We start from the raw sequence: 21,409 nt of genomic DNA on the forward strand, positions 1-21,409 counted from the left end.
TAAGGAAGAGATAAACAATCCCTAGAGAATGAACAAAGATTTGAAAAGATGCCTCATGGAAGACAGGAAAGACTCCATTTCTTTAGTAATCAAGGAAATGACATTAAAAGCTCAAAGAGAGGACTTCCCTGGTGGCACAGTGGTTAAGAATCCGCCTGCCAATGCAGCGGACACGGGTTTGAGCCCTGGTCCGGGAAGATCCCCCATGCCGCGGAGCAACAAAGCCCGTGCGCCACAACTACTGAGCCTGTGCTCCAGAGCCCGCGAGCCACAACTACTGAAGCCCGCGAACCACAACTACTGAAGCCCTCATGCCCTAGAGCCTGTGCTCTGCAAAAACAGAAGCCACTGCAGTGAGAAGCCTGCGCACCACAGCGAAGAGTAGCCCCTGCCGCCCACCGCAACTAGAGAAAGCCTGCGTGCAGCAACAAGGACCCAACGCAGCCAAAAAAAAAAAAAAAAAAAGCTCAAAGTGATTTCTTTTTCACCGGCTTCTCCAAAATCCAAGAGTTGCATAATACCAACCAAAATGGTGGTGTGTGCTCTTGAGGTCACCAGGTGGCGCCACCATCCTGAAAACAGTACAGTTATTTGCAGGTGAACCTGAACACACAGGTGCGCTCTGGCTACCAGCTCCTAGGCTATTCCCCAGGGAAAGGCTTGCCTGTGTGCAAATGTGCACAGGAGCAATCTTAGTGAAAACAGCCTGAAGCCAGGACCCCCGACACACTCACAGCGGAAATGTGAGCTTTGCAACACTCACAGCAGAGGACAACGCGGCAACAGGGCGGACCACCTACAGCTTCACAAGTCAGCATGCTGAATCTCAAAAATACAATGGGAGTGAAAGAAGCAAATTCCAGAACAGTATTCCAGTATAAAAAAAAAAAAAAGAAAAAGAAAGAAAAGGACTTCCCTGGTGGCGCAGTGGTTAAGAATCCGCATGCCAATGCAGGGGACACAGGTTCGAGCCCTGGTCCGGGAGGATCCCACATGCCGCAAAGCTACTAAGCCTGCATGCCACAACTACTAAGCCTGTGTGCCACAACTACTGAAGCCCACGCGCCTAGAGCCCGTGCTCCGCAACAAGAGAAGCCACCACAATGAGAAGCCCATGCACCACAACCAAGAGTAGCCCCTGCTCACCACAACTAGAGAAAGCCCGCGTGCAGCAACGAAGACCCAACGCAGCCAAAAATAAATAAAAGATAAAATTCTAAAAAAAAAAAAAAACCAGGAGAAACAGCACAATATATTATTTAGAGAGATGGAAAACTATAAAGAACCTCAAGAGAGTAGCAAGTACAGAAGTCAGGAGAGTAGACACCTCTGGTCAGGACGAGCGAAGCCTCTGTGATATGCCTGTTCCTGTCCTGTGATTCTTTCCACAGGACATGTGTGCCGCACTTGCTCTCCTGTCTGTCTGCTGCATCTCACGAGGCAGCACGGGCCTCCCCCAACCCAGGGAGCCTCTGACGAGCCTGCTCTCCCCTGGACCGATGGTGGGTCCCCCCACATACCATGGAGTCCGTGAGCATCCCTCGTTCACTGTGCATGCAGGGAGCCTGGTATGCCTCTGGCCCCATAGGAGGTGCTCGGCAAACGTCTGTTGAATGACTTGATGAGCACTTGTAGAAAGGGCGCAGTGAGTGAAGGAGATGTTTCAGCCACAAGACACTGCGGCTTCCGATGGAGAGACTGAGCCAGGGGCAGCCAAGACCTTAACCGGCCTCCCTGGGAGGTCTGGATCCTGTCGGGGGGAGGAGGGTTCTGAGAACCCCTCTCCTGGCACCTCTCTGCAGCCACATGCCTCTGCTTGGAGCCAGGGCCAAGCCATGTGCAGCGCATCTGGAGTCCCACCCCTGCTGAGGTTCCCGGAGGCCCAAGGCCTGGGGCTGCCCCTCCAGAGCCCCCTCCTGCTGGTGGGCTCCTGCCAGGGCCTCCCTGTCGCCTGTCCCCCAGCCCAGTTTCCAGGGTCCCATCGAAGGAAGTCTCTGGGCCAAGAGGGGCACTCCCGCCCTGGTCTCCCTGGGAGAGAACTCACTCCCAGTCTTCGCCGTGGCTGTTCCATGTCCCCTGCCTTCTTCCCTTCTTCTCTTCCCAGGCTAGTCTGGGCCCCTGCCATGAGCACAAGGGCAGGGTCCAGTTCTCTGTTCTCCAGGACCCCTCCTCTCAGGCCTGGAGGGACTCCCTTGGGCCTAGAGGGGTGAGGAGGGGGCAGGGGCCGGCCAGCAGCACCAGTGTCTGCTGCCCTTTCATGTGCTGGCCTCTCTCTGGGCCACCTTTGTCTCTTATGTTTTAGCCTAAACTGCAGGCCTCTGGCTCCTCTGAACTTTCTGGGGTGGAAGAAAGGGCCTGTGGGAGGGGGAGGAGAGCTGGCAGGATAACGGGGCCTGGAGCCCTGTGCTGGCCTGCCACACCCAGTGTCTCTCTGCTGGGGCCCACCCCGGTGGGGCTGGGGAGGCCCAGCAACGTCCCAGATCTCCCACCCTTCCCACTGGGGTCCTGAGCTGGAAGAAAGGCTCCTTTGCTGGGCCTGGGACACCAGACCCTCAGCCTGGGCAGCCGTCCCAGCGATCCCAATTGTCCCTGCCGGTTCCAGCCGGCCGGGCCGTTGCCCAGACCCTGTGCCCATCAAAGGCTGTCCTTTTGGTCCCCTAACCCCGCCCCCACCCCGCCCCCATCCGCTGGCTCTCCTGGGTGGTCTTGCCACATGGCTCCCTGCTGCTGGAATTCCTATTTTGCACAAAATGGGGGTGGCCCCTGGCCAGAGAAAGGGGTGATGCTTGGCCAGGGTGGCACACAGGGCCCATGGGGATTCCAAGCATAGCGGCCAGGCATTTCATGGGGTGGAAGGGCAGAGCTGGGTCCTGCGACCAGCTGAGCACTTAGCCCAGTGCACAGGGACATGGGCGCTGACAAGCCCGGCCTGGGGGACCCTCTCCCTCATCCGCAGGATGAGGCTCTGTGTGCAGAGGCTCCTCCTCCCTCCTTGGGAAGCCTCTGGCCTCCCCAGTCCAGGCTTCTGGGTCCCCCAGGCAAAGGGGGCCACCGGGATGGGGCTGGGCCAGCCTGAGCGTGGGTTCTCTTGTTTCTGGGCATGGTGTGGCTGTGGCCATCCTGTCCCTCTCTCTGCCTGTGCTCTCATCTGTCACCTTGGAACTGTGTGGAGTAGGTCTGGCTTCACCCTGCTTGGCACTCAGCTTTGAGGTCTCAGCCCCTCCAGAGCAGGCTCAGCCTGGGTCAGCTCAGTGTCCTGGGGGGTGACCAGGGCGGTGCCCTGCCATGCAGCCCAGGACTGGGTCAGCATCGCAGGCTGGTCAGCCCTTTCTTGCCGGGAGGGCATGGCAGGGACCCAGCAGGGAGCCCACGTGGTTCCTGTAGCTGGCGTTGCCTCCTTCCTTCAGGACCAGGCCAGGGGAAAGCCAGCTCTGCAGCGGCATGACCCTTGGAACAAGCCTGCCTGGGAGGCAGCCCAGCCCACCCCCAGGCCAGGCCTTCTGCCGCCGTGCCCTAAGGCCGGAGGGGCTGGGGGCTCTCTAGGTCCTGCTGGAGCGGAGTGCCCAGAGGCAGAGCGTGGTCGTCAGGCACTTACAGGTCAGGGGGACAGGTCAGAAGGGGTGAATCTTTGGGGCTGAGCGGACAGGAAGGAGGAAGGTGGGACATAGCCTCAAGGCGCCTGGGCTGAGACCACGGCGCCGGGAGGGGCAGCGCGGGTGACTCAGCCGCCGCGTCTCTCACCTGTGCTCCGGAGCCAAGCGGGAGGTGGGCGGGGCGGCCCGCCAGTGGGCGTGGCAGCCGTGGACCGGGTCCGCGCTCCGCCCCAGGCGCCTACCCCGCGGTCCCGGGACCTCCGCCTCTCGGCTCCCCGCCGCCGCGCCGTCAACGCCTGGTCCACCCCGCGCCCCCATGGCCGGGAAGGCGCTGTCGCTGCTGCCGCCGCTGCTGCTGGCCGCGGCGGGCCTCGCCGGCCTCCTGCTGCTGTGTGTCCCCACCCGCGACATCCGGGAGCCGCCCGCCCTCAAGGTGCACGCTGGAGCGCCCTGGCCACCCGGCGCAGTCCGGGAGCTGTTGGCTGGGCCGGGGCGCCGGGCGGGGAGGCTCGGACCGAGCAGGGCCAGGCTGCGCCCGCGTGGCAGCCGGGACCCCGCGCGCTCCGCTCCCGGCCCGGCGGGATGAGGTCCCAGGCCCCTCACCAGCGCTCCGGGTCCCGGTCCAGGGCGCGGCAGCGGCGCTTCCGGGGGACGCGGTGCGGGAGGCCGAAGTCCCGGGAGCTCGCCGCTCGCCGCGCCCGCCGCGGAGCCTTTCGCGGCGCGGCCGAGGGGCGTCTCTCCGCACCCCCGGGGCGCCCCAGGCCGCGGCCCGGCCCGCGCCCCCAACACGTTCGGCCTCCAGGGAGGCATCGCTTCGGGGTTTGGCCCAGATGGGGTGCAACAGGCGCTGGGGCCCAGGGACTCCTCCCCAGCCTCTCCGGTGGCTCCCACAGTGCGGGGGCAGCCCTGGCTGGTCCTGAAGGGGTCGGAGCGGGCTAGGCCTGATCCCCGCACGCATCCCCGCCAGACTCAGCCTCCAGGAGCCCGCCCTCCCTAACCCTCTATTGGGCTTGTGGGCTGGCTTGGTGCGTGGGTGGATGGTGGGTGCTCTAAGGCCCAGGAGCCCAGAATGGAGATCGCTGGGGTGGATGTCTTGTAGTCAAGGGCGACCACCCGGTAGGGTTGCGGTGGGGCGGGCCACTTGGCCTGCTGCTGCTGGAGTTCCCTGTGTCAGGGAGAGGACCAGAGCGGCCCCTTCACCCGCCCGACCTGCCTGGAAGGCCCGTGTGGTGCCGGGGCAGCTCTCTGTGGCCCTGCCTTTGGGGCCCAGGGAGGGGGTGTCTGCTTATCGCAGGCCCACGCTCAGCCTCAGTCCAGCCTTCCCCCTGGGGCCCTCACTTCCACATCCTCAGGTTGGGCTGAGGTCAGAGAGATAGGGACAGAGGGGAGGAAGGAAGAGCTGGCCCGAAGGGGCGCTTCTTGAAGCTGTAGCTTTTCTCCTGCAGCCTGGGGACCTCATGCCCCCCGGGCAAGTTTCCAAGGGTCGTCCCGGGACCCCTGACTCTGATCCCGCCCCTCAGTTTGCCCTTGCCAGGAAGACTCCTGCAGTCAGAGGGCCATCCACCTCCACTCCCATCCTCCCCCCAACCAAGCTGTGTCACAGTGATTGTCCCTGGCCTTCTCTGAGCCTCAGAACTTCATTCTGAAGCTTCCACCCTTGACACAGGGTGGGGTGCGGTGGGGTGGGCTGGAGAGCTAAGAGAGTCAAAGGGCATGGCTTCAGGGCCCCGCCCCCCTCCTGAGGCTGACCTTCCCCCCACCCCCAGTATGGCATCGTTCTGGATGCTGGCTCTTCCCACACATCCATGTTCATCTACAAGTGGCCAGCGGACAAAGAGAACGACACAGGCATCGTGGGCCAGCACAGCTCCTGTGATGTGCGTGGTAAGGGTCCCCTGAGCACTAGGCGCCCCTGGCCTGGATACCCACTCACTGTAGGGCCTCAGGAGCCCTCTCTGGCCGTAGCCTTTGCAGACACCAGCCATCAGAACCCTCTGCTTGATGCCGGGTGGGGCCCAGTCCAGGCAGGAGCTGCAGGAGCTCCCCCAAAGACAGGCTGGGTCCCTTCTTTTCCTAGAAAAGGCTGGGTCCCTTCTTTTCCTAGAAGAGAAGCCCCAAGAAACAGTTGGAAGGTTTGGGCCCTCCCTGGCCCAAGACTGGCCTCTACATCCCAGGTGGGGCAGGAGGGGTTCCGAGGAGCCAGTGGGCACACCCAGGCAGGCCCCTGGGCAGGCTAGGCTGTGCTGACAATAGCCAGTGCTTTGTCCTGGCACCTGTGTGCACATCCACTGGGCAGGTGGCAGCTCAGAGACTGTGGGTGGCACACGGGTGGGCCCTTTTGTCTCTGAACTGGTCTCAGCTGCCACCTGGTTTAGGAGCACAAGCCCCTCCCCCCCCGCCCCCGCCCTGCTGGCCTATGGTCCGCCTAGAGGCTGCCCACCAGGCTTAGGTCCATCTTGCTGCCTCCCTCTAGGTGGGGGCATCTCTAGCTACGCTGACAACCCTTCTGGGGCTGGGCAGAGTCTTGTGGAATGCCTGAACCAGGCGCTTCGGGATGTGCCCAAGGAGAGACACGCAGGCACGCCCCTCTACCTGGGAGCCACAGCGGGCATGCGCCTGCTCAAGTGAGTGTGCCATCCCCTGACCTCCTGGCCCCGGGGACCACGACAGCCTCAGCACAGGGTGGGCCCCGCATGTCCCCTGCAGCAGCCCTGGGCTGGGGCCCCCTCGGCTGGCTGTGCACCCCAGCAGCAGCCCTAGGCTGGGGCCCCCTCGGCTGGCTGTGCACCCCAGCAGCAGGATCATGGCCACCTGGGGAAGATGCCCCTCAGAGTCCTCCCTGTGTCACAGCCTAACCAGTCCAGAGGCTTCGGCCAACGTGCTCGCGGCCGCGACGCAGACGCTGACCCAGTATCCCTTTGACTTCCGTGGTGCCCGCATCCTCTCGGCCCAGGATGAGGGGGTGTTTGGCTGGGTGACCGCCAACTACCTGCTAGAGAACTTTATCAAGGTGGGCCCGGTGGCCAGCCCGATGAGCCGGGGGTGTGGGCACCCACCCACTGGCTGACCTCAACCTCCACTTCCCACAGTATGGCTGGGTGGGCCAGTGGTTCCGGCCAAGGAAGGGGACGCTGGGGGCCATGGACCTGGGGGGCGCCTCCACACAGATCACCTTCGAGACGGCCAGCCCAGCTGAGGATCCGGCCAATGAGGTCCAGCTGCGGCTCTACGGCCAGCACTACCGCGTCTACACCCACAGCTTCCTCTGCTACGGCCGTGACCAGGTCCTCTGGAGGCTGCTGGCCAGTGCACTCCAGGTACCCTCCACTGAGTCCTTCTGGAGGTAGGGAGCCAGGGGGAGTGGGGACCAAGGGCCCAGAGCAGAGCCTGAACAGCAGCCATACTGAGGGGGGCTTCTCCAGGAACCAACGTCGGGCTTTCATCAGCTGTAAGGACAGGTGGGCAGGGATCCAGCATGGGCAAAGGCCCAGGGGCTGGAGGTGAGCCTGGTGACTGGCTGGCTGGGGAGAAAGGAGGGCCAGGGCCAGATCTCAGAGGACCTGGACTGCCTGCCTAAGGGGGTTGGTTTTTGTCCAGCAAGAAGGGGGAGCCATGGATTGCTCCTGAGCTCAGAAGTGATGTTGCCAAAGTGGAACTTGTGGGAGATTTATCAGCTGGTCCTCTGGGGAGGCCCTCCTAGGGTCTTAGGGTGGGGATGGTGGGCAGTGCTTGGAGTGGCGGTGTTGCCACACACACCCTTGCCATCTGCCCAGACCCATGGCTTCCACCCCTGCTGGCCGAAGGGCTATTCCACTCATGTGCTGCTCCAGGATGTGTATGAGTCGCCATGCACTGCAGCCCAGCGGCCCCAGACTTTCAACAGAAGCGCCAAGGTCAGCCTGTCGGGAAGCAGCGACCCTGCCCTGTGCCGTGGCCTCATCTCTGAGCTCTTTAACTTCTCCTCCTGCGGCTTCTCTAGATGCTCCTTCAACGGCATCTTCCAGCCCCCTCTGGCTGGAAAGTTCATTGTGAGTCCAGAGGACTGGGGGTGGGGGGCCGGGGGCGTGCCCTGAAGTGCTTGGGGTCTGGTCACGGTGTGACTGTACCCCCCTCCCAGGCCTTCTCTGCTTTCTTCTACACGGTGGACTTCCTGAGAACTGTGATGGGGCTGCCCGTGGCAACCCTGCAGCAACTAGAGGCGGCCGTGGTCACCATCTGCAACCAGACGTGGAGTGAGGTGAGGCCTGCACCCCCCTCCTCCAGGGCTGCGCAGGGGGCTCAGCCAGCCAGCGTCACGCGTCCCGATCATTCATTTGCTCTACGAGTAGAGGGGGTCTTAGGCCTCTCAGAATGCCCACTGCAGTGGGGGATACACTGTTAATCATACTTGAAAAGTGGCCAGGCTACGGCAAGGAGGCCGGGAGCCAGATGAGATTGCAGAAGCCTCCCTGAGGCCTGACCCTAGAACCAAGATCAGGAGGGCAGAGGGAACAGCCAGTGCAAAGGCCCTGGGGCAGCAGGGAGCATGGAGTGGACAGGGTGGGGAGGAGTGTAGCTGGGAGAGTGTTGGGGAGAACAGCCAAGCAGAGGACTCAGGGGAGACTTAGCAGATAGAATTGGGGGTGGGGGATTGAGAAACCCTCAGGTTTCTGGCTGCCACCATGGACCGGACACTGGCTCCAGGTGAAGGATGGAGGGGTTCGCGCATGCAGAGGAAGAGGTGACTCCAGGAGAGGCACTGGAGTGTCTCTGGAGTGGGGCTCAGTGGTGACGGAGGCCCCATCCTGTCCTCTTCGTGGCTAGTCTCAGACAGACTTGGGGGTGCTGGGAAAGTGGGGATCGGGAGGCAAGCCCAGGGGCCTGGGGTCAAGCCTAGAGCTTCTCCTGTTACCCCGACCATCGCCAAGTTTGCTGCAGCCCTCTGCCCCCTGCGTGGCCATCCCTGCTGTCCCCTGGAGGTCTCCCTCGCAGGCACAGGTGCTTACTGCCATCCAGAAGTCACGCTGCTCTTCCCTGAGGAAAGAGCTCTGCCTGGGGGTGGCTCCCTCAGCCTCGTTCTTTCTGGGACCTGCGGTGGGGTCTCCAGCCCTGCATTGCCTTTCTGTGTCTGGTGGGGCAGAGACCTCCCGGTGGCCGCTGGCCCTACAGTCTCCCACCTGCATTCCAGCTGCAGGCTCGGGCGCCTGGGGAGCGGGCTCGCCTGCCCGACTACTGCGCTGGGGCCACATTCGTGCAGCAGCTGCTGTGCCGCGGCTACGGCTTCGACGAGCGCGCTTTCGGAGGCGTGACCTTCCAGAAGAAGGTGGGAGCCGGTGGGCCCGCGCGCAGGGGGGCGGGGCCCAGCGCGGAGGGGCGGGGCCTCCCAGGCTGCGCCAAGGCTGAGGCCGCCCCTCCCGCCCGTAGGCCGGGGACACCGCGGTCGGCTGGGCGCTTGGCTACATGCTGAACCTGACCAACCTGATCCCCGCCGACCCGCCCGGGCTGCGCAAGGGCACAGACTTCAGCTCTTGGGTCGTCCTCCTTCTGCTCTTCGCCGCCATGCCCCTGGCTGCGTCCGTCCTTCTGCTGCACCGGGCGTGCTCTGCCAAGTCGCCGAGCGCCATCTAGGGGCGGGTTGGGGGCAGCTGCCCCAGCCCTAAGTCCCCTATGCCTCACCCCACCCCACTCTCAACATCTCTGTCCCTAATGAAGCCCCGGAGCAAGACTCTAGCGCCCACGCCCACATTTGGCCCGGATAGATGAAGGGAACCGACTCCAGCCCCCTCCTGCCCACTCCAGCCTTGGCTTCATCGCAAGGCCTAGTGCTCCTCCTCCTCTTAATGGGGGTGGGGATTCAGGCACCCCGCAGCCCTCAGCCTGTGAATGCAGGGTTGGGTCCCCAGGGAATGGAGTCCTGAGAGTCCCTTCCCATCCCCAGTCTTAGGTTTTAGGGGGAGGGTCAGAGCCCACAAGCTGGGAGCAAGCCCAGTGCCTACTTGTAAAAATTTTGTAGTAAAAAGTTTTTCATAGAGCAGTGGAGAGAATATCCGTGGGGTGGGGCGTCTCTGCTGTTGCCGGCCCACCCTCGCCACAGTTTTAAAAAAAATTTTTTGGCCGCGTTGGGTCTTCGTTGCTGCGCACGGGCTTTCTCTAGTTGCGGCGAGCGGGGGCTACTCTTCGTTGTGGTGCGCGGGCTTCTCACTGTGGTGGCTTCTCTTGTTGCAGAGCATGGGCTCTAGGTGCGCGGGCTTCAGTAGTTGTGGTGTGCGGGCTTAGTTGCTCCGCGGCATGTGGGATCTTCCGGGACCAGGGCTCAAACCCATGTCCCCTGCATTGGCAGGCAGATTCTTAACCACTGCGCCACCAAGGATGCCCTCCCCACAGTTGTGTTGGCTGCTCAGGTCCCCTCCTGGTCCTGAGGGAGGACCCCGGTTGTTTCTACTTCCTTCCTCTCTGGGCCCAGACCTGGGGTGGTGTTGACTGACCCTGGTCTCTTGCTCCACGGTTGTGGCCTGGAGTAGCTGCCAGTTGGCTGGCCTAAAAGAGTCCCCGAGTCCCTTGAGTCTTCTCTGGCCAGCAGAGCCCCTGCAGCAATGGCAGATCTGTAGCAGTGACCTAGGCCAGACTGGAGTCTGGGCCCTGGCCTCGAGCTGGCCTGGGGTGCGGGTGCAAATGGCAGGCAGGAGAGTGAGTGGGCAAGGCAGCTGCCTAGGGTGCAGGCAGTGCTCAAGACCTGGGGGGGGGCAAACCCTCAACAGGAGGTGGTGTCGGGGGATGTGGAGATCAGGGCCAAGAGGAACGAAGGGCCCATTGCTCAGAAGGATGACCCTTGCCAAGAGCCTGGCTCTGGCGCCAAGCCGTGCAGTCACACCAAACGTCGCGTCCCTGCTGCCCAGGTGCTGTTTTCCGCATCCTCAAGAGACATCAGCCACCCCGACCTGCCGCTCCTGCAACCCCCCTTCCCTAAGCGCTGTTTTCTCCAGCGTGGGAACGCGTGGTCTTGGCTGCATCTCCCCGCCGCCTCCCCCTTTCTGGGAAGTGAGCTCAGACACTATTTCTGTCTGGTCATGCCTTGTGTGGGAGGATGGCGGTCCTTGTTCGCTCATCAACCCCCTGCCCAACGCACGCACCACGTACACTTCTGCTGGTGTCTGAGCCATTTCACAAACCTGAGGGCAGCCAGCCCCCTCTTCGAAGTTTTGAAACACAAAGGGCTGAAAGGAAGCACCGTGCTGGGCACCCCCCCCGCACTTGTTCTCTCAGTAACGTGAGCCTGGGAGGTTTCCAGGTGGGATGGGGTGCGGGTGCTCTCAGGAGGCAGCCGGTGGGGGGTAAGAGGGGGCATCACAGTGCTTGCTGTCGTGGGGCACCCCGGAGCTAAAAGGCTGTCACCTGGGCACCGTGGACAGCTCTCAGCTGGCTGTCATCAGTACCTCCAGGTCACTCTTGCCCCCTGGTGGCCTCACTGAGAGCGGCCGTCCCACTGCAACCACAGTGGCCACCGGCACCGACCTAGTTCTGTGCGTGTGTGTTTGCCTTCACAGTGTGTCTGAATGCCTGGTGGGTCTTTGCGCATACCTGGGCATCTCTGTGCACCTGTCCAGCTGTGTGCGCCTGGTGTCCTTCCAGGTCCAGGCAGGTCCTCCGCTCCAGGAGGGTGGGGGTGGGGTGGGAGTTAGCAGCCCGAGAGGGACGGGGCCCGGGGGAAGCGCGTCCAGGGGAAACCCATCCCCAACCAGTCCCTAGCCTAGAGAAGATCCTCGGCAGCACAGGCGGCAGTGGTTGAGGCACCCGGAGGACTGGCTGGATGGGTGGGTGGAAGGGGGAGCAGAACTGGAGGGAGGGAGAGGGGGCGCAGCCTCCCGGCGCCGTCCCGCCCCCGCAGGTGGAGCGCGCAGGCGCACTCCCGGCACGCGCGCCTCTCGCTGCCTAGCCTCCGTCCCGGATCCTTTGCCGCAGCGTCAGCGCCGCCGCCGCCTCTTTTCCTCATCCTCCGCCTCCTCGGCCTCTGCCTCCTCTTCCTCCTCCGCCCCTCCTCCTCCTCCGCCGCCGCCGCCGCCGCCTCCCCCTCCCCCGACGCGGCGCCCGGAGCCTGTGCCCAGCCCCGGGCCGCGCGGTGCCATGCTGCCCCGGCGGCGGCGCTGAAGGATGGCGACGCCTGTCCCTCCACCCTCCCCGCGGCATCTGCGGCTGCTGCGGCTGCTGCGGCTGCTGCTCTCTGGCCTCGTCCTCGGCGCGGCCTTGCGTGGTGCGGCCGCCCGCCGCCCGGGTGAGCGAGTGCACTGGGCGCAGGCTGCGCGCGCGGGGCGCCCCGGGGCCGGGGATCGCTGGGCGGGGGTCCGGCCGCGCGGCGCCGCAGTCGCCCTCGCCGCCCTCGCCAGGGCCCGCAGGCCTCTCAGGCCCCGCAGGCCCCGCAGGCCCAGCCCGCGAGCCACCGCGCCGGCCCCGCCTCTCGAGAGCCGGGTAAACAGGCCTGGCGGGGAGGGCGCGGCACCGGGCCGCCGAGGGGTCCACTGGATGGGGCTTCTCCCGGCTTCTTGGCGGCGAGCCTGAAGTTGATTCGATTCTTGTCTTTGTCTGGGTCCGTGAGCCTGGTGGGTCGGTGTCTCAGGAGGGCTCTCTCTGCGTGGCCCCGCGGCCTGGAGTCTGCCCCGTGGGCGTTTCTGTGTGTGCGCGTCTCGGGCACCCCGGGTGTGGGCCCGGCCCTGGGTGCCTGCCGGCCTTACTGCCGGTGTCCGTCCTGGAGTCGGAGTCGCAGTGCTGGTCAGTCCCTATGCCTCGGGTGGTGGACATGCGCCTTGCTTTGCTGCCATGGTGGGGTCTGAAGTTTTCTTGGGCATCTGACAGCTTGTCCCAGGCTTAGGGTTTTGCTCTGGCCTCAGTGGGGACAGGAGGAGCTTACAGTCTCTGCTTCCACACTCACCCTCTGCTCTGCAGGGCCCCTCCATTCTGTCTTCTGTGCTTGGGGTTGGAGGGCACCCCCCAAGGTAGACTGAGGCAGAGAGGGATGAGCCCAGGGTTCTGGGAGACACTCCTGGCTCCCCAGGTGGGCACTGAGGTTCCAAAGGTCTGCAGGAACCCAGAACCCAAAATGCACTCTGCCAGGTGGCAGAATTGGGAGACTTCGTACCCATGACTTCACCCAGTTTTCCTGGCAGCCCCATAGGAGAAGTGTTCTTAGCCCATTTTACAGATGAGGAAACTGAGGCACAGAATTGACCACTGTATGATGCCGCTGGGATGCTAACCTGGGCGGTGCGTGTGGTCTGCATGTGTGACCTCAAGAGGCCAGAGCAGGGCAGGCGTCCTCCTGGCCACAGCACCCCTGGACAGAGGCCTGGCACCACTAGGGGAGGCTCCCAAGGGGGCCTAAGGGCCAGAGCATGGCTGGCCAGGGGGGGGCTGCCTGCTGATGGCCTGGCTCCAGGGCATACAGGGTGGGGCCTTCTGAGGAAATGGATTATAGTCCCTGTACTGAGCCTCTGGGGTGGGCAGGTGCCGCCCCAGCTGCTCATCAGCTTTGTGTGCGCCCAGATGTGGGGCAGGGTGCCAGGCACTCTCCAGCTGCTGCTGTTCCTGGGACCTCCTCCCTTACCCTGAGTCTGGAGCAGGGGCCTTCCCAGGGCTAAATGGGCAGCAGCCACATCCTCCCGGGGTGGGGGACTGGGAGTGGCGGGAGGCCCCTGGAACCCAGAACCCAGAGCCAGCTCTGGAACTCAGGCCCCTACCCTTGCTCTGGCACACTCTGGGTTCTCTGCACTAGGTGCTGGGACTGCATGGCTCCCCAGGTGCCCGGCTGGTGGGTGGGGTCCAGACGGACCAGCTGGCACAGGCTTAATGTTTAACTAGCCCAAGCCCTGGGCCCAGCTCACTGATATGGGTGCCTGCCAACCCAGGTTGTGCTGGAGGGGGGATCCCTGGGATGGGAATCTCAGCCCACTTGCCCACCTGCTGTAGGAGCTGCTGGAACTTCCTTGAAGGGATGCCTACAGCCAAGAGGCTGTGGGTGTCAGGTTACCAAGGAAACCAAGCCAGGCCAGCCAAAGTCTGGAGAAGGACAGAGCCGGCATTCCCGGATGCCCCATGTCACCCTCCTGCAGCAGGGACTGGTCCTGGTTCTCCGAGATGCGCCCACCCTCACCTCCCCAGACACCACTGACGGTTCTGCTGGGTCTCCCCCTGGCTCCACTGGCTCTGCTGTCCCGTGAATGGGGCTAGTGTCCCAGGTCTTGAGACATTCCCCGGCTTTTTTTTTTTTTTTTTTTTTTTTTGTGGTACTCAGGCCTCTCTCTGTTGTGGCCTCTCCCGTTGCGGAGCACAGGCTCCGGACGCGCAGGCTCAGCGGCCATGGCTCACGGGCCTAGCCGCTCCGCGGCATGTGGGATCTTCCCGGACCGGGGCACGAACCCGTGTCCCCTGCATCGGCAGGCAGACTCTCAACCACTGCACCACTAGGGAAGCCCAAGACATTCCCCAGCTTTGAGGCAACTCACCTTCTGCATGCAGAGAGGAAACTGAGGCAGAGAGGGCCACCCCCCTCCACCCCCCAGCATCAGGATGGGAGCCTTGGTCACGTGTACAGGACACTGAGGTCTGGGCCCCAAATTAGAAATGGCCTGGCCTGTAGTCCCAGGCCCTCCCCAGTCCCTGGCAGTGGTGGCTGCAGGAGTGACCCGGGCCTGGTTTCTGTTTCCGAAGCAAGTGAGACTGGCAGACTCCGTCCCAAGTATCCCTAGCCCCAGCGGCTCGGCTGTGCCCTGGGGACAAGCCAGAGGTTAGATGTGGGGGCAGTGACTCGACCTCTGCTGTCTCCCAGCTTGGCCCTCTAGGGCTGTAGGATGTCATGATGAGGTTTGCGGTGGAGGGGGGGGCAGCCCTGAAATAGGAGACAGCCCCGAGGTGGTGGGAGGGAGCGACCTGGGCCCCCGCTCTGGGGCTCCCAGGTTGGGCAGGGATGAGAGACTCACTCTAGGACAGGTTGAGACTGGAGATGGGACTTGGAGCGCTGCAAGGCCCTAACCGGGAGAGCTCAGTGTTCTCTGGATGGTAGGGGACAGTTCCTGTGCGGAGAGCTGGCTCAGGTCTGGGAAGTGGACTCTGGGGAGGGGGTGAGGCAAGAGAGTTCCGATAAGTGTTAGGACTGTTTGTCTTCCTGGTTCTGATCCCCGGTGCAGGGGAGGAAGGGCCTACCCAGAACAATGGCCGGAGCCAGGCTTGGCCAGCTCTGTAGGGAGGGGTTGGGGTGGCCAGGACAGTCCTACTTACTGTGCAGGGGCTGAGTCAGGCTGGCCGTGACCCTGTTCTGCCTCTGCTTTCTTCTCAGATGCAGCCGTCTGTCCTGGGAGCCTGGACTGTGCCCTGAAGAGGCGGGCGCGGTGCCCGCCGGGTGCACGTGTCTGTGGGCCTTGCCTTCAGCCCTTCCAGGAGGACCAGCAGGGGCTCTGTGTGCCCAGGATGCACCAGCCTCTGGGTATGGCTTCCTCCCTCCCCCACCTGGTACATCTGACCCCAGCCTCAGCTCTCAGGTCTCCTGCGCTTTGTGGGGTGCCAGGGACTCTCAAGTCACCCTCCAGGTGGCCTGGTGATCCTTTCCAGATGGCACCAGCCCAGAGCTGGGTGGCGGGCTGAGGCCTGGGGCAGTTAGTCCCTCCCAGGGCAAGAGGTATCCAGTGTGCTGGGGTGATTCTGGGAGAGGCAGGGTCAGAGTTCCCCAGGCTTGGGTCTCCGCAGGGTTGGTCCCAAACCCCTCAGGCACCCACTTCTCCACCCGCTGGGCCGCCCCTGCTCCTTGCCCAGCGACCCCTCTCTCTCCATCACTCACCTGTCCTGTCTGCTTGATTGCGCTGGCGGTGCCCTGCCCGCCGGCCTGAACCCAGAGTCTGTCGGGATGGTACCAGCCAGAGTGACTCCAGGTGTGATGGGGCATTGCAGAGGGTGCTCTGGGGGCTGAAGAGTCGGGAGGGCTGGGAGGGGCTTCCTGGAGGAGCATGTTCCTGGCAGCGAGTGGGGCGGGGGCCTGCTGCAGAAGGCGCATGCTCTGCGCTCTGGGTGCTGAGCGGGGGTGTCTACTTGGAGCCTCTGTCCGGACTGTGGTGCCCACGGCAGGGACGAGGGGGACCCAGCCACGGCCCCGCCCCAGCAGCTGCCCTCCCTTCCTCCTGATGACCTGGTGGGGGCGGGGGTACAGAATGGGCCTTCTCCGCATTCCTTGGGGGGTCCTGCTCATCTTGACAGCGGAGGCGGTGGGCCAGGTGACGCATTGTCCCTGTGCTCCTCCCACCGCTTTGTGGGTAATGCGCGGGGTGTGGGGCAGGACCCCTGCCCTTCTCCTGGCCTCTGCACGTTCCCATAGCACCTCCACCCCCTGCCCGCTCTCCTGGGAACGCTGGTGCTCACACAGAGCTCCCTTATTTGTCACCATGGCAACCGGGATGGCCAGGAGCAGGCAGGCTGGTACCTGGTCCTCTGGCTACAGGTGCCTGGGAGGAGCCTGGATGGAGAAGGAGGCCTCGGCCTGGGGATGGGCTCCCAGATGGGCCTCTCCCTCTCTCCCTCTCGGAAGGCTCCCTGTAGCTGGTGTTGCCAGGGAGGGGCTGGGGGCCTCTCCACCTGATGGCCCTTCACCCTCCCCAGGGGAGGGCTTGCCCCAGCCCAGACTGGAAGATGAGATCGACTTCCTGGCCCAGGAGCTAGCCCGGCAGGAGGCGGGGCACTCCAGGCTCACGGCCCCACCCCAGCCTGAGGGGCGACAGCGGCTCCCGGAGGCTGGTGAGACCCCGCCCCCTTCCCCTGTCCAGCTCCCCACCACCCTTGACCCCAGCCTGGTCTTGCTGTTTAACTTGCCTTCCCTCTGCAGCATCCACCATGGGGCTCTCAGAGCGTGGCCGGGGCCCCAACCTGGGCCTCCCCTCCACGCGGGGAGCGCCCACGCCCCGCACCTCCTCCCTGCGCTCCACCGTGTCATCTGGGCCTGTGCACATGTCCCCGCTGGAGCCGCGGGGCGGGCGCGGTGACGGCCTTGCCCTCCGTAAGTCTGGCCGGGCGGGGAGGCAGGGTCCTGCCCGAAAGGCTGCCCTCACTGCGCCCCCTCCCTGCAGTGCTGATCGTGGCGTGCTCCGTGGCCGGCGCGGCCGCCCTTGCCGTGGCCATTCTCTGCTGGTGTCGGTGAGCATGGGGCCGGGCTGGGGGCGGGCGGCCGGGTGGCCGGGTGGTGACCCCGCGGGTCTCAGGTGTGGTGGCTCCACTGCCCCCCGCAGGCTGCAGCGAGACGTTCGCCTGACCCAGAAAGCCGACTACGCGGCCCCGCAGGCACCCAGCTCCCCAGCCACGCCCAGGATCTCGGTGTGTGACCGCGCCCGGCCCCGCCCCGCCCGCCCCGTCCCGCTCCGCCCCTCTGCCTCGGCCTGACCCTGTCTCCCCACTCCCGCAGCAGCCCGGGGACCAGCGGCTGGCGCACAGCGCGGAGATGTACCACTACCAGCATCAGAGGCAGCAGATGCGGTGCCTGGAGCGGTGAGAAGCCCCACCCGCCCCGCCCCACCCACCCCAGGCCCAGCCACCCCTCCCCCGGCCCGCTGCTCCCGCCCCTATCCCGGGCCACTGGCACCTGGAGGGTGAGGGAGGACCCGACGCTCCTGCGCCCACCCAGGCATAAGGAGCCCCCCAAGGAGCTGGACTCTGCCTCCTCCGAAGAGGAGAACGAAGACGGCGACTTCACGGTGTACGAGTGCCCCGGCCTGGCCCCGGTGAGTGCGGGGGTGGGCGGCGGGTGTCCCTCCCCTGCCCTGGACCCACCTAACGCCAGCGTTCGCAGACTGGAGAGATGGAGGTGCGGAACCCACTGTTCGACCACGCCTCGCTGTCCGCGCCCCCGCTGCAGTGACCCGAAGGCTGATGCCCACCCTCTCGTGGACGCGCCGCCCACGGGTGGGGAGGGTCAGGGCCCAGCCTTTCCCATTAAAGAGACTGTGTCCTGACACTCGTGTGCTTGTGGCTGGGGCCCCGGGGCGGCTGGGAACCCCTTGCGGGGGGACTCGCCCTGCTGCCAGGGACCTTCTCTGCTCCTCCTTGCATCTGACCCCTCACATCTGGACGCCCCCTCACATCTGGACACCCCCAGTCGAGGGGAGGAAGACAACCCGAGAGACAAGGCATGGATTGGGAATCCCGGAGACAAGCCAATTAAAGTACATTTCAAAACTGGCTGGGTGGGCTTCCCTGGTGGCGCAGTGGTTGAGAGTCCGCCTGCCAATGCAGGGGACGCGAGTTCGTGCCCCGGTCCGGGAAGATCCCACATGCCGCAGAGCGGCTGGGCCTGTGAGCCATGGCCGCTGGGCCTGCGCGTCCAGAGCCTGTGCTTCGCAACGGGAGAGGCCACAACAGTGAGAGGCCTGCGTACCGCAAAAAAAAAAAAAAAACTGGCTGGGTGTGCTGGAGACTGACCTCCCCCTCCCCCCGACTGGGGGCCAAGGTGGAGGGACCCTGGAGCGGGCCTCAGGCTTCCTTCCACACCCCTAGAGAGGTGGGATCTCTGTGCCCTTCGTGGGAAGACCCTGTCACCGCCTGCTGGGGAAGGGATGCTTTATTTTTCCTAGACAGAGGACCACCCTAACCTCTTTCTCCTCCAGGCCTCCCCCCACCAACACTCGTGCCCCAGAGCCGGGGAGGGGAGGAGTGCGGCGCAGGGCCAGGCCAGTCTGAAGTTGGTGCCTCTCCCTCAAGACCCCGTCCTCTTGTGTGATAAAAAGGGCTGGGAGCGGGCACCCCAGGCCTCCATTCCTGCCCTGTGTCCACATGGGCTGGAGGGCGGGGAGGGACGGCATGCAGGACTTGACTGTGGGCCCCTGCAGCCTATGTGGGGGGCATGCCAGGCAGAGGGACACAGGCTGCACACAGGTGGGTGGGCCAGGTTAGGGGACAGAGGTGGCAGGGGCCCTGAGTGTCAGGAGCTGGGTCTTGGTCCACCCCAATCCCCCGCCAAGGAGCAAGGAGGCCAGTGGAGGGGGAGGGTGACCTCCAGCTGAAGGCCCAGAGTGGTGGCCGAACTTCATGGTCAGAAGTGCCAGGACTGGGCCTGGCAGAGGGGTTTCTGGGGTCCAGGGGCAGTGGGGGCCTGGTGCACACAGGGTGTGGGTATCAGACCTGTCTGCCTCACCAAGGCTGGGGATGAGGGATGGGTTGGGTTCAGAAGCCCCTTAGTGATTCCTAGGGGTGGGGCGTCCAGAGCATGCTGGACCTCTGGCTCCTAGATGGATGGGGGCAGCCGTGAACGGGGAGGACAGTCAGGTCCCTGAGGTGGGGCTGGGCCGGGGAAATGGGGTTGGCTCTGCTTAGAGCTAATGGCTTGTCCTAAAGCGGTATGTTTCTGGGGCTAGAGCCCACCCCTGACTCCTGGGCTGTGGCCTTGGGCTGGCCCTCAGCAGGAAGCCTCAGTTTTCCTTTGATGCACTGGTGTGGGAGATGAAATGGGCCGGGTACAGGGAGCTGGGAATGAGAGTAGGGTGGGATGCAGGCAGGGCGACGAGTACCGCCGTCCACTGTCGTTTAATCTGTATCATGAGGGGAGGTAGCCACGAAGAAAACTGGGGGGCAGAGAGATTAAGTTCTCACTCAAGGGCAAGGCACCCAGGCTGATCCGGCCCAGGCCAGTCTGTCTCGCCAGCTGGACCCTGCAGACCCAGGGCCGGCGGTTCCCCTGGAGCCCTGGGGTCAGTCCCTGGGCTCCTGGCACTTTCCTTTCCCACCTCGTGCTGGCCTGACCTGGGCAGAGAGCGGCCACCCTACATGCTGACCACTGTCACCTTCCAGACGACAGCACCTAGGCAGCAGGAGTGGGGAGCACGCAGCCCCAGCCCGAGGGGCGCCTCAGGGAGAGAGGGCCAGAGCCTGGCTGCCCAGCTGTCTGCCCCAAGGGTGGGCCTGAGCAGAGCCAAGTCCAGACACGTGCCCAGAAGGCCCCCTGGTGGCCATGCTCCCAGCCACCGGCTCTTGCAGGAGCGGGCTGAAGGCAGCAGAGGGAGCCCGCACACCCTTTACTCTCAGAGAGAGGGTGAGGCAAGGGCTCAGGGAGTGCCTTTGGGAAGGTGGGTGCCCAGGCTGGCAGGAGGACCAATCTGAGCAGCGGCGGGAGGACATCTCCCCCTGGGGTCTGCAGCTGGGGAGGTTCCCACTGCCTAGGCTCTTGACTAGGGGGCCACCCCACCCCGCGGTCTGTGCCAAGCACCATCTTAGCCCCAGGGTCTATGCTGGGCTGTGGCGGTGTCACCCTCTGGCACCTACACTCGGGAGGACACCAGGCCAGGGAAGCTTCCTAAGAGCGGAGGCACACGTGCATCACCGGCCCCGCCCCCTCACACCCTCTAGTGAGAACTGGGTGGAGGGGGGTTGAGGGCTGCCAGAGGTGGGGCCTGCGAGAGTCCCAGGTGGGCTCAGGGCTCCTGGTGGCGTGGCCAGGAAAAGTGCTCGTGGGCAGGGCCCCTGGGCTGGGGACGGGAGCAGCAGCTCCAGCCCCAGGGCAGCCCCCTGCACCCCAGGGCCTGTGAAAGGAAGGGTGGTTGAGGATTTGACCAAGAGCAGGGGCCGGCTCTGCTGAGCTCGCCTGGGGCCAGTGGAAGTCAAAAAGCCAGATGGGGAGCGGGCATGGAACTCCTCGGGGCCTTGCGCCCGGTGAGTGGGCTGAGGGAGGCCCTTCTCCCTGGGGGACCCCAAGCCCCTGCCCCCCCTTCCCTGACCCAGTCCGCTGGCCCCTATCTCATTGCGAAGGCCGCCGGAGGGGGGATCCTCTTCCCTTGGGCCCTGGGCAGTGGGAAGCAGGGACCCTGGGGACAGGTGGGGGGCCCTCCAATCGGTGCCTGCCAGGAGGCTGGCCCTGGAGCAGCCCTGCGCTCAGCTGCGGGAGTGACCCTGTGTTCCTGGGTCCCAGATGCTCACGGGCTGCTAAGCTGGAGGTGGGTGCCCGCCTGCATCCCAGTGACTCCGAGGCCCAGGGCTGAGCTGGCAGGAGGAGGCCCCACTTTCCCTTTGACTCAGACTCTCTCACCTTTTCTTTTTTCCTCTGAGAACCTCTCGTTCTGACCCATCTCTGGGCCAACCTTGGAGCCCCATTTCCCAGCCAGCAGGTTCTCACGAAGAGGGGGGCCCCAGTGACTGGCAGGCATGCCAGGGGCCCCTAGGAGCAGCAGACCTCGCGTAAGGGTGGGGGAGGTTCAAGTCCACCCAGGAAGGGAGCGGGCTGCGGGTGTGGGTGAGACCGGTGGCAGGGCCCCAGCCAGCCTGGCAGTGCAAACAGGAAGGGCAGAGGCTCTGGCAGCCAGGAGCCAGGTCACTAGCAGGCTGTGGTAGGATCAGCTCCTTCCTGCTCTCCCCCACCGCCCAAGGGCCGCCTGCCACAGGGAGAGGGGTGGTCTCCTCCGGGGCCCCCGTGCCAGGGAAGAGATGCCTGGGTGGGACCAAAGGCCCAGTGCCACTGTGGTCCTCTCCCTAAATGCTGGGTGCCGGAAGGGCAGGGGTGGCAGCAGCTGTCCGCTCCGGTCAGGGCCTGACGTTGCTGACCCCTGGGAGCCAGGCCTGGCGGCTGCATCCACACCTTGGGCCACCAGATGGTTTCCGACAGATCCCGCAGCCCCCGCTCCGCCCCCCGCCCCCGCCGATGTTGCACAAGGCCCCACCGCAGCTCAGAGGTTATGCAGGGGGTGGGGAGCCTCAGAGGGGCCAAAGTGCCCCCCTTCTCCTGGACTTGCCTCTGTCCCCCTCCACGGGTCTGCTGCCAGCTCCCCGGTTCCTGCCCTGAGGGCAGTCTGGTCCTCACTGGAGGGCAGGAGTTGGGGGAGGCCAGCAGC

The 21,409-nt window shown here is 64.6% G+C and overlaps 2 protein-coding genes across 6 annotated transcripts; both read left to right on the forward strand.

The window, feature by feature from the left end:
- Positions 1-3,909: 3,909 nt before the first annotated feature.
- Positions 3,910-9,603, forward strand: ENTPD2 (ectonucleoside triphosphate diphosphohydrolase 2; the record flags this gene model as incomplete). Of its 2 annotated transcripts, none has more annotated exons than XM_079706589.1 (9): positions 3,910-4,026; positions 5,360-5,477; positions 6,067-6,217; positions 6,444-6,603; positions 6,683-6,910; positions 7,367-7,621; positions 7,711-7,830; positions 8,761-8,895; positions 8,997-9,603. In XM_079706589.1, the coding sequence occupies 9 exons, from the start codon at positions 3,910-3,912 to the stop codon at positions 9,198-9,200; spliced, it is 1,488 nt and encodes a 495-aa protein (XP_079562715.1). In that variant the 3' UTR covers positions 9,201-9,603. The 2 variants fall into 2 exon arrangements, with proteins under 2 accessions (XP_079562715.1, XP_079562716.1); XM_079706590.1 differs by having other exon boundaries at positions 8,830-8,895.
- Positions 9,604-11,720: 2,117 nt separating this feature from the next.
- On the forward strand, positions 11,721-17,548 carry NPDC1 (neural proliferation, differentiation and control 1; the record flags this gene model as incomplete). 4 transcript variants are annotated; one of them, XM_079706593.1, is made up of 9 exons in its annotated part: positions 11,721-11,841; positions 14,896-15,042; positions 16,206-16,340; positions 16,429-16,599; positions 16,670-16,736; positions 16,829-16,913; positions 17,002-17,084; positions 17,221-17,317; positions 17,386-17,548. In XM_079706593.1, the coding sequence occupies 9 exons, from the start codon at positions 11,721-11,723 to the stop codon at positions 17,452-17,454; spliced, it is 975 nt and encodes a 324-aa protein (XP_079562719.1). In that variant the 3' UTR covers positions 17,455-17,548. The 4 variants fall into 4 exon arrangements, with proteins under 4 accessions (XP_079562719.1, XP_079562720.1, XP_079562718.1 ...); XM_079706594.1 differs by having other exon boundaries at positions 17,005-17,084; XM_079706592.1 differs by lacking the exons at positions 11,721-11,841; positions 14,896-15,042 and having other exon boundaries at positions 15,835-16,340; positions 17,005-17,084.
- Positions 17,549-21,409: the final 3,861 nt, after the last annotated feature.

This window comes from Hyperoodon ampullatus (genome assembly GCF_949752795.1).
Source record: "Hyperoodon ampullatus genome assembly, chromosome: 6".
In the NCBI taxonomy this organism is placed as follows: Eukaryota; Metazoa; Chordata; class Mammalia; order Artiodactyla; family Ziphiidae; genus Hyperoodon; species Hyperoodon ampullatus.